General features: G+C 42.0%; 1 protein-coding gene across 1 annotated transcript in view; it reads left to right on the top strand.

Moving 5' to 3' along the window:
• Positions 1-11,925, top strand: part of cpne7 (copine VII) — a gene marked incomplete at both ends in the record, with an annotated part of 64,434 nt that extends 52,509 nt beyond the window's left edge. The window contains 4 exons of the mRNA XM_083759943.1: positions 913-964; positions 2,033-2,166; positions 6,442-6,678; positions 11,770-11,925. Of these exons, the coding sequence (XP_083616069.1) occupies positions 913-964; positions 2,033-2,166; positions 6,442-6,678; positions 11,770-11,925 (579 nt within the window). The remainder of the gene's footprint in view (positions 1-912; positions 965-2,032; positions 2,167-6,441; positions 6,679-11,769) is intronic.
• Positions 11,926-12,547: the final 622 nt, after the last annotated feature.

Here is a 12,547-nt window from a genome sequence, read left to right as displayed (position 1 = left end):
AATCGCACCAAAAACACGGTCCCCTTGACCGTTCAGCCGACTGAGTAGTAGTGAAATTTTTTCAGACTTCGTAGTGTTAAAGTGTAAAAAATAAAAAAATAAAAAAGTGTATTTATGTCTGTTGTGAGTCTGGCGTAGAGGATTTCATCCTGAGCTGGAAATCTTTTCAATAAATTTCAATAAATTTCAATATATGTAGAATTAGGAACCATGTACACAGCACCTTCAAGCACCTCAAAGTGTGCTATTGTATTTGTTGTTATTACTGCTGCTACATTGTTGAGGAACCTAAACCAAAGAATTGTACTCTTGTGTATTTATATTCACACACGCCGTCTATTTAAATATCACACTGCCTTATTGGAGAAATAACATTTTGTGAGGAATACAATTACAATATTAGCTTCACCTGTTGATAGCCAGTAGTCATAAGAATTCATGAGGTAAAGGCACATAGTGTTTGTTTAAGAAAATTGGACATTGAAAACCAAGAGCCTACAGTTATTTTAAATAGCAGCCAAGAAATATGTTTGACAGACAAAGACAGCCAAACACATGCATGTTGCATGCGGCGCACACACTCTTACATTCACACAAGCATTCACACACACATTTACACGCATTTACTTTGGCAGTGATTGCCATAGAGTGAAATTACCGTTGTCTTATTCTGAGTGATGGGGTGACAGCCAATTATTAACGCCAACTATAATTGTTGCATTTTCAACATAGGTTCATGATTGTTAGCCCTTTGTGGATGTTCAAAGAGCCCGACATATCGAAGATTGAAAGCCAACATAAAAAGCTGTATTTCTGCAGAGCTGTCACAGAGCGCACAAACATTATAGTGACTCATGCCTACTGTATATTCAGCATAGTAGAATCTGATCATTTGTATTTGTCCACCCACAGGTGTCACATGACTTTGCAATTAATTTCAACCCAGAGGACGATGAATGTGAAGGTATGAATTTTATATTCACCATTATTCAAGTGCCATTCATTCATGTGCAATATAGTTTATTAATGTGAAGGCAGTGGTGGAAATTAAGTACATGTACTAAAGTACTGTAGTTTAATACAAGTTTAGGTACTGTTACTTTACTGGGGCATTTCCAATTTGTTATTCTTTTACTTCTACTCCACTACATCTCAGAGTTAAATGTTGTACTTTTTACTCAAATTATTTAACACTTAACCCCTTCCGTTTCCATTCCCCAAAAATCAGGTAGGGAAAATTGGCTATAGCTAATGTGTTCATCGTATATTTAAAAGTATTCAGAAGCACTAATATTGTTTGTGAGTTAGCGAGGATTTAGTATTGAGCCCCTAACATCGTCGCTTTGTTCATTCCACCTCAATTTGAGCCTCAATTCAGAGAAAAATGCCTCTAAAGATTGACGCTCCCATAGCATTGTGCGGGCGGCCATCTTGTTACAGGCAAAATGCAGCGAGCTGAGTGTTGCCTAACAAGGGGGAGCACTGTTTTACGGTAAGCATTAGCAAGACGATAAAAAAGCGTTCCTGGCCAAGCTTGTATCTTTCATTGAAACAACATCTGTTTATTTACTTCTGGAGACTCCCGTCCAGGGTGCACTAGGGTGTCCAGGGCTATAGGACTTTCGCCCTATAGTTTTAGACCGCGATTTGGGGCGCCGTCTCAAGTGAGAGACACCACCGAGCGAGCAAAAGCTAGCGAGTTGCTGTGTTGAACGTTGCAAAGATCAAAGATCTGTTGGGAACCCAGGCAGGGTTCAGGTTCAAACCCACGCCCATCCGCACGAAAGGTGTGAGCTCTGCCTCTAATCACTGGTTAAATATTAATCAAACCCACCTCGCTCGTACAGACTCCAGCCTGGTACCCTAGTCAGAATATGGCCCTTGAGGAAAATGTATTGGGGAACCCTGGCTTATACCCTTTACGTTTGCTGAAGTGAAAATGTTTTCAGTTTTGCTCATTTGCTCAGCCAAATGTTTTAAGGTTTTCTAACTTGGTTTGTGAACTTATCCTCCATCATGTTCTCTCTCTCAGAAATCCAAGGAGTGGTCGAGGCTTACCAGAATTGCCTTCCCAAGATCCAACTGTACGGCCCCACCAATGTGTCTCCCATCATCAGCAGGATAGCTAAGCTGGCAGCGGGGGATGGGACCGTTAACGATGCCTCCGTGAGTTCTGTTAAACTATCAGGGGATGGGACCGTTAACGATGCCTCTGTTCTGTTATACTCTCAGGGGATGGGACCGTTAACGATGCCTCTGTTCTGTTATACTCTCAGGGGATGGGACCGTTAACGATGCCTCTGTTCTGTTATACTCTCAGGGGATGGGACCGTTAACGATGCCTCTGTTCTGTTATACTCTCAGGGGATGGGACCGTTAACGATGTCTCTGTTCTGTTATACTCTCAGGGGATGGGACCGTTAACGATGCCTCTGTTCTGTTATACTCTCAGGGGATGGGACCGTTAACGATGCCTCTGTTCTGTTATACTCTCAGGGGATGGGACCGTTAACGATGCCTCTGTTCTGTTATACTCTCAGGGGATGGGACCGTTAACGATGCCTCTGTTCTGTTATACTCTCAGGGGATGGGACCGTTAACGATGCCTCTGTTCTGTTATACTCTCAGGGGATGGGACCGTTAACGATGCCTCTGTTCTGTTATACTCTCAGGGGATGGGACCGTTAACGATGCCTCCGTGAGTTCTGTTATACTCTCAGGGGATGGGACCGTTAACGATGCCTCTGTTCTGTTATACTCTCAGGGGATGGGACCGTTAACGATGCCTCTGTTCTGTTATACTCTCAGGGGATGGGACCGTTAACGATGCCTCTGTTCTGTTATACTCTCAGGGGATGGGACCGTTAACGATGTCTCTGTTCTGTTATACTCTCAGGGGATGGGACCGTTAACGATGCCTCTGTTCTGTTATACTCTCAGGGGATGGGACCGTTAACGATGTCTCTGTTCTGTTATACTCTCAGGGGATGGGACCGTTAACGATGTCTCTGTTCTGTTATACTCTCAGGGGATGGGACCGTTAACGATGTCTCTGTTCTGTTATACTCTCAGGGGATGGGACCGTTAACGATGCCTCTGTTCTGTTATACTCTCAGGGGATGGGACCGTTAACGATGTCTCTGTTCTGTTATACTCTCAGGGGATGGGACCGTTAACGATGCCTCTGTTCTGTTATACTCTCAGGGGATGGGACCGTTAACGATGCCTCTGTTCTGTTATACTCTCAGGGGATGGGACCGTTAACGATGTCTCTGTTCTGTTATACTCTCAGGGGATGGGACCGTTAACGATGCCTCTGTTCTGTTATACTCTCAGGGGATGGGACCGTTAACGATGCCTCTGTGAGTTCCGTTATACTGTTAATAGAGAGATGTACAGTATATGTACAGTAATACAAGGTTTGCTGCAGATTCTACCGGTGAGTTTCCTGGTGAGCAAAACCTCTGCTTCATCTCAGTTTTCTGAAAAACCTCATGTTTCTATATCAGTGGAGCTCAATATTTCATGTCAAGAACACCTGGTCGCCGACCGACCCCCATCTGAAAATATCTTGTTTCAGGGACCCCCCAGAAGCAAAGATTTGTAATAATAATAATATTCATTTTCACGATTTTTCAAAAAATAGCAGACCTACAAGCTCATAGCGCGCCACCGAGTGGTGCGCTATGAGCTTGTAGATCTGCTATTTTTCAATAGCTAAAAGTGTAACATAATGCTTGAAACACCAAAAGGGGTTTCCCGCGCAGAATGGATTAATTATCATACATACCCCACAGGAAACAATTAGTGATTATAATTCTCTCATACTTTCTCATGTTTTTTAAGCTGGTTCCACATGAGCACCTCTGAAATCCTACATTGGGACACAGTTTAAATTGAACAGAGGCTAATAAGGCTTGGATTGACTCATATGTAATATTTAATGTCCAACTTACTTACAGTATGTAATTTCTGTTCTTTCCTTCTGGCCATGTGAACATTGCATTAAATGCTTTTCATCCGTGCATGGCCCTTATTCCCCCCCCCCCCCCTGTCAGCTCATTTTTCGTTGGTATTCATTTTCAGTCATTGCAGTCAGCTCTTCCTTTGATCAGCAAATTCATACATTCACATTCATTTTTGATGTGAGAATTAGTCATATAAATAGTAAATGCTACATTTTAAAGTCAAATTTGTGGGCATTTGCCTACCTACTCCATGGCCTCACTGTTGGCACACCTGCCTTGTTGTCATGCGATGATGGTTTGTCATTTTCTGGTGCAAAAGATATACATTATACCTCCTCACTAAAAAGCTGGAAGTAGGGGCACTGGGGAATACAAATATCAAATAGCTATAGTTGTATATAAAACAAAAATCTACAAAACAAACCATAATTCATACTGTGAATATTAACACAAAATGGATGAGGAAAAAAAAGGTCTGAGCCATCAGCTGTCCAGTTTAGCAAAAAGAGGAAAATGCACTGAGGTATGCAGCATTGTGTTTGAATATAATGTTATGTATGTAATGAAATAGTCTAGTATAACACTTTCTGTATGTTTGTTGGCCTATGCTGCTTACACTATACAGCTGGGCTGTTTGTCTAGGGATCCATACAAGTTAGAACCGGTCCTGTGTAAGTTAGAACCAGTCCTGTGTGAATTGCATCATTGTTTCATAGTGAAAACTGAAGGAGGTTCTGAATGGAGCGCAACTGAATCAATGATTTTACATCGATACAGCTGGAAGTGCACTGATATGTTTAAAATTATCACCACACACTGATGACAACAATTCCTGGGAGTGCACATCACTGAGGACCTCACCTGGGCAGTACTACAGGCAAAAGCTGGCATGGGTCCAATAGTTCTAAGAGATTTCTACAGAGAGCATCCTGCTGGTTGCTAATTGTTGTCAATTTATGGAACATAGCCTACTGTGAAGTTGTGTTTTTTGCCCTTTTTTGCACTCTTTATTCTATCCCTTTGTTTACCGTGTTTGCTGTTAAATATGCTGCTGCATTGTCTGAAGGAAGCCAAACAAAAATAAGTTTTACACTTAAAGGACAACTTTAGTTTTTTTCAACCAAGGTTCATGTTTTAGGATGTTATTAGAGAAACTAAAAGATGAGTGTTCTTTTTTTTTCATTTGCTGCTTTCTTTCGTTTTAGGGATTTTAGATGTTTTGTATTTTTTTACAACATTTTATAGCGATTTCTTTTTAATTATTTACTATAGTCCTAATAAACCCCTGGAAATTTCATCTGGCCACAAAACATCACGAGATCTACTGAATGTGTCAAACTGAGCCTATGACACACAGTGTGGCTTCCCCCCAGTAGGCTACCTTCACATTCAGTAGATCCTGTGATTTATTTGTGGCCATATGTAATTTCCTGGGGTTTATTAGGGCTATAGTAAATAATAAAATAATAAATCTCCATAATATTTTGTAAAAAAAATACATATTTAGCACCATGCTCGAATGCCCCCGCCCCCCTGTACAAAACATCTAAAATCCCTAAAACGAAAGAAAGCAGCAAATGAAAAAAAGAACACTCATCTTTTAGTTTCTCTAATAACAACCTAAAACATGAACCTTGGTTGAAAAAAACTAAAGTTGTCCTTTAAGGCTCATACAGTACATAGTCTGGATTTTCGGTGGTGAGGTGACTACCGAACTACAACATGACGTCACTGAGCCGCGGTGAAGAGCAAACCACCGCCCCAGCCCTTCTCTCTGTTTTTACTCACCACCGCTCAACGTTATTTCGCGGTGGTCAGATCACCACCGGAAATCCAGACTATGAATAGGCCTTTATGTACCTGTACCAAGGGGGCAGTCAGACAGATATTTTGTGAAGCCACTGAGGAAATCGTGATTTCCTGAAAGTTCATATAATGGCCTGTTGTGGCGCTGTCATTGGGCCCAAAAAACCATAGCCCCATAGAAGTCCATGTATTTGGGCCCAACTTCACCTAGACTGTATTACCTTAATAAACATGGTCATGAATACTTGCTGCTTCCAGTCACTAGTTTAAAGTCTCATTTCTAATGTCATAATATTCTTTTTGGAAAATTATGGTCCCATTTATTAAAAAAATGACCATAAAGTCGCGTATGTTCTGAGGGGCGTGGCTACCGTTACAGTCTATGAACGGGATCCCCCACCCACTCGAGTCAAAATAAAAACCAACTAAGAAGAAGGGGGGAAGTCCCGCCTCGTTGTCTGGGCCAGCTGGGCCCAAACGGATCTAGAAAGATGGCGATGTACAATTCAAGGACTGACAGGCTTCATTTTACGTTCATGTTAGACCCGGGGAACGCTTTGTCCATATTCTTTACAGTCTATGTACCTGTACACAAGATGTAACAATAAAGTACAGCCTTGAACAATATGACTATAAAATACTACGGTAACTTTTTTCCCCCTCCCAGCGATACCACATCCTGCTAATCCTCACGGACGGCGTGGTGACGGACATGGCAGACACGCGTGAAGCCATCGTCCGCGGCTCCTACCAGCCTCTGTCCATCATCATCGTCGGCGTGGGAAACGCAGACTTCACGGACATGCAGATCCTGGACGGCGACGACGGAGTGTTGCGTTCGCCGAAGGGAGAACCGGTCCTCCGGGACATCGTGCAGTTTGTGCCCTTCAGAGACTTCAAAACAGTGAGTGTTATCTCTGTCTTCCTCACTCATACAGTACGTACAGTACACCCCTCCACACCATCATTATCACATTTACTGGGCTCCCAAGCTGTGGAATGACCTCCTTCCATCAATCAGGATCAGTTGTTTTTGTCGACTAAAACTAAGACGAAAAATGTTCGTCGACTACCTTTTTTTCACTGACGAAAACTAAATGGAAAATAAATGAAAACTAAGCTATGGTGATGACTAAAACTAAGACTATATATATATCGACAATTTCGTCATGAAATAAAAACGAGACTAAAATGTTATAAAGGGACTAGTGGACAAGAGATCCAGTATAAGTCACATGGTTGCATGCTGAAAATAGCCGATCTACAAGCTCACAACGCGTCGCGCTGCGACGCGTTGTGAGCTTGTACATCAGCTATTTTCAGCAAGTATAAAATCTGCCATTACGATGACATCAAAAACATTTTAGTCGACTAAATCACCTGTAGATTTAGTCGACTAAAATCTTATGACATTTAGTCGACTAAAACTAGACTAACACTAATACATTCCAGGTGACAAAAATGTGACTAAAACTAAGTGAAAACTAAAATAGAAATTTGCTGCCAAAAACAACACTGATCAGGACTGCACTGTCACTTCTACACTGTCCTCTTCCACCACAGTCTGAAAACCGACCTCTTCTTGAGGTATACCCTCACCCCCATTTGGACTTCACAAAACACATGTGATAAAATAAAACATGGCACTTTCCTGTCGGGTGTTTAAAACCAGTGTGCAGTTAAACCAACATTAAACGCAGGTTTAACATCCACACGCAATGAAACAATGGCAAATAAGCATGTTACTGTACATGCGCTGTATGGATCATATGCACACACTGCTCATTGGCAATGGCAGACGCAGCCATGCTTATCACTCTGACACGGGCAAATGAGTTAAATCTTTCAGAATGGCATCCATTGGCCCTTCAATAATAGCTTATTACAACAGATGTGGTTGGAAAGAAGCAGCAAACGACTTCTGCTTGACTTGCCAGTGTTAGCTTTCAGCTTGTCTGAGCACAGGATGTTCAGAATATTAACTGCATGTAAATCAGTGGATGATTATGGCCCACGGAGATGGTACCATACTAGACTGGTATTAATTATGGCACCTGCTGGGAATAAAGATTTAAGACTTTTGAGTCAAACTTTATTTCCAAATAATGCAACAACATGCAGCACACATTAATCAATCCACTGACAAGTTCACAGTATAACTTGAACACTGAATAAGAATTCAGTGTCGATACATTCAAATTTAATCACTTGCCAAGTTAGGCTGTGCACTGTTCTGGAATCACCAGATCAGTGTCCTTGTGGTTACATACAGAGTGTCCGCCCAGAGACTGGAAGGTCGGGGTTCGATCCCCAGCTGGGTTTTTGATCGATATTTTGAATCGATATTTATTAACAGTTTGCAGAATTACATTACATTTCAAGCACAAACTCAATACAAAGACTGTTAACTGTGAGTGGACGACCCAATTAAGCATTACACTTGTTTACAACAGGGTCCACCTTGTTTAATCCATCAAAACATTTAGAGACGTACAAATAGCAAATACCAAAGACATACCAGGGACATACTAGCATCATGTCCAGGGGGTGTACCAGGGACATACTAGCATCATGTCCAGGGGGTGTACCAGGGACATACTAGCATCATGTCCAGGGGGTGTACCAGGGACATACTAGCATCATGTCCAGGGGGTGTACCAGGGACATACTAGCATCATGTCCAGGGGGTGTACCAGGGACATACTAGCATCATGTCCAGGGGGTGTACCAGGGACATACTAGCATCATGTCCAGGGGGTGTACCAGGGACATACTAGCATCATGTCCAGGGGGTGTACCAGGGACATACCAGGGACATACTAGCATCATGTCCAGGGGGTGTACCAGGGACATACCAGGGACATACTAGCATCATGTCCAGGGGGTGTACTGTACTTACTACTTATCATGTTCAGAGGTAGTTGGTGTACTTTTTTTGCATGGACGATGCCTTTTTCTTAACCTTTGCATGAATTATTATGCATGGATATTACCATTACGTCTCCTGTTGCATGGATATTTGGCATGGATGCCTATGGCTAACTATTATTATTACTTTTTCCTTTTTTTACCTGGCGTTGGATAATGCATGTTTTTTTGTTGTGGATATCAATCATTGCATGGATGCATGGTTGGGCCCACGGGCTGGATTCCACTGACTTATTTAGTTTATTCTTTTACTCGTGCTGCATTGGATCGCTTGAGGGACATTGGGCGCTGTGACTTGTTCTTTTTTTTGTAGGCCTACTTTGTGTTAATTAATTATTTTTCCTTTTGCTGGAACTGTTTTGCTTATTTGTAGTCTTTTTCTGCATGTTGGTTCGGTGTGTAAGTGGCTGTGTGCGTGTATGGTGGTTTGCGTGTACATGTCTGTCCCTGTGTGTGTGGCTGTGTGCGCGCTGCTGCGTGTATGGTGGTTGCGTGTACATGTCTGTCCCTGTGTGTGTGTGTGTGTGTGTGTGGCTGTGTATGAGGCGGTGCACGTCTGCGTGTTTTATCATGCTTTGTGGTCGTGTGTACACGTCCGCATGTACTTTGTATATGCCCAACCGTGTGTACGTGACGGTGCATGTGGTCAAGTGTGCTCTCCTGTGTGTCTCTCTGTACGGCAATGATGAACTACATGATGAACATGGTGTGTGTGATTGTGTGCGTGTGTGCGTGCACGCGTGCACATCCTAAACTGTACTGCATGAAGGATCGCCAGTATATAAAATCGCCAGTATATAAAATTGCCAGTATATAAAATCGCCAGTATATAAATGACTATAGACCAATATAAAAAATGTAGCGTGGTCACAGTGTCTGAAAAAACCAACAGTGTAGAAATGGAAGGATTCGAGTTATACACATCTCACAGGACTAATAAAACAGGGGGAGGAGTTGCCATATATATGTTAATAAAGCATTCAAATCCAATCTGGTAATGAAAAAATATATAGAAAATATCCTTGAGTCCATCACAGTTGAGATCACTGCTGCAAATGCCAAAAATATAATAATCACTTGTATATATCGAACGCCGGGAACCTGACTTGACACTTTCAACTCCAGTATTGACAGCATGTTTGGCAACACAAAAAACAACAAAATATACATGAACAAATGTATGAATGTATAATGAACAAAAAGATAATTTCATTGACACCATGTTTATCAACAACCTATTCCCTGTTATCACAAAACCCAGTAGAATAGCAATAGGCACAGCGAACATTAATTGACAACATATATTATACACAAATGCAATAGAAAGACAAATAACAGTCTACTTATAAATGATATAACTGACCACCTCCCTGTCGTTTCTATTTTCTCTCAACTTCTTAAAAAGGAAAACAAACACACAACTCACTCCTATTCAATGACACAACTAAGAACATCCAATGCTATAAATGCCCTCAAAGCTGACCTCCAGATGCAGACTTGGAATGAAGTCTATGGACTCTATGCTGCCACTGACCCTAATGAGTCATACGATGCCTTTCTATCCACTATGTATGATAAGCACTGTCCCCTGAAAAAAAACTATCCAGAGAAATAAGCAAGGGCAGGACAAGCCATGGCTAACTAAAGGTATAAATAATGCATGTAAAAAGAAAAAAATACTCTATAAACATTTTTTAAAGGATAGAAACAAGGATACAGAAACCAGATACAAGAAATATAAAAAATAAACTAACCAATATAATAAGAGTAAGTAAAAAGGACTACTATCATAAACTAACCCATATCCACCCTAAACTGCAGCAACCAGGCTAAATCCGCCACCAGCTGGTCACTATTTACAACGGTGGTCTCCAGGCTGGGAAACAGGAAATGAACATGAGCAAAAATAGAAAAACTCCACTGCCACCTAGCGTGGCACAGATATAATTAAAATAAATAATGAAATTTATCTTCTCCATGACACCACCCTAGAAAACAAACAAAAGTATTTCAGTCAGACAACTCACGAATAGATTTACCAATATTTATTACAGATGATATTTGACTTGGCGTTCGGCTCTGCTGGATTTACTCCCTGCTCGGCACGATTAAGCACCATAAAACATTAAGAGCAGATATAGATAAATACAATAACCCCCCCCCCCCCCCATGGGGAGCATAAATAGCCGGTGGTGCTGGGGTGGTGGTGGTGGGAGAAAACATCACATACAATTAGGGACCATAAAGCAGAAGGAAGGATGCCGTCTAGTGAGCTTAAGTAGCCCGCCCAATTGGTCAGCTGACTGCCGCATCGGCGAATGATGTGTGGGACTATACACCCACATAGTAATGCAGCATGTTAACCCCTTGAGTATGGTATGGGCCTTTGAGCATGGCATGAACCCCCTCGAGTATGTCTGAATGAACTATGACTCCGCAAGCTACGTACGATTAGTATACAAATACATTTACATTTCTTTTCCCCAAAGATTTGGGGGGGGGGCACTTCCCGTGCATTTTGATAAACCTTTATACAAATAATGAGGATATAAACATTTCTAACACTCTCGTCGTTATGTCGAATATGTTATATGAAGTTAACCCATTTTGGGCGGGAACCCCTTTTGGTGTTTTAGCTATTGAAAAATAGCAGATCTACAAGCTCATATTGCGCCACCGAGTGGCGCGCTACGAGCTTGTAGGTCTGCTATTTTTGAAGAATCGAAGAACGACTGACATAGAAACATAGCTTTTTCAGAAAACTGTCAGGATGTAGAAGACATTTGGTCAAAATGTATTGAAAGAATAGCCCCTTGAGATGCAGCATCTCATTTTAGAGGGGGTCCCGTATACAGGGAAAAACATTACATACAGTACAGTGCAGTTACACAGATAGACCGTGCACAATAGACAATACAGACATGTACAGATACAGTTAGCTTGCTCATCCTCTCCCACCCGCTCCCCCATCCCCCCGACTCTTTCTGGACAAGCATATTAAGACTAGTACAGTACTTTGATTTGAAACAGGGGTATTTTTTGATGCTCTTCTCTGTCTCCGTCTCAGGCGTCGCCTGCCGCCCTGGCCAAATGTGTCCTGGCGGAGGTACCCAAGCAGGTGGTGGAGTACTACAGCCACAAGGCCATCTCTCCCATGTGTCCTCCCATCACTGACTGTCCCACGCCCACCCTCACCCCCATCGCCACCAGCCCCACAGAATAGCAACTCTGTATCAAGTCCATCGTCAGAGAGATGGAGATGGAAATTAATAACTTGTTGTTTTTGGACAAGATCGAAGAAGAATTATTTTTGTTGTCATTCATTTTTATCATATTCCCGCTCTTCGCCCCCAAGGTTCTTTACACAAAGACAGAAAACTAAAACCTTTGGGATGTTTTATTGTGCTCAGTTCAGATCCACTCCTTCTGTCCGACTGTCCTGATGATAATCCTGGTTATAATACTGGTCGAACAGCATGAGTGGTCGAATGTCCTGCTATTTGACGATGCACGCAGGCCCGGCATGCAGTTTGATCCATCAAGAATGAAGGGTCACTTGATTTCACAGCCATTAATTGCGACTTGGCACAATATCAACCATTTCTCAACGCCTTCCAAGACCGTTCAATGCTTCAGGCTGCCTTTCTTCTGTCCGGTATTTCTATTTTGCTCCCTTCTGTCACTATCTATCAGAAACATAGCTTCGTGACTGACAAGTAGAAGCTATAACAGGATTCAAATTGTAGACTGATGCAAGATTTCAGACGCTTTCTGTGCTGTTAACAATTTGCTGAATGTTGCACCTTACATAATAGCTTGGTATTTTGTTATTGTCTGACAAATTG

Source organism: Protomyctophum parallelum (genome assembly GCF_964188405.1).
Source record: "Protomyctophum parallelum genome assembly, chromosome: 2".
Taxonomy (NCBI): domain Eukaryota; kingdom Metazoa; phylum Chordata; class Actinopteri; order Myctophiformes; family Myctophidae; genus Protomyctophum; species Protomyctophum parallelum.
This window is presented reverse-complemented; position numbering and strand designations above follow the sequence as displayed.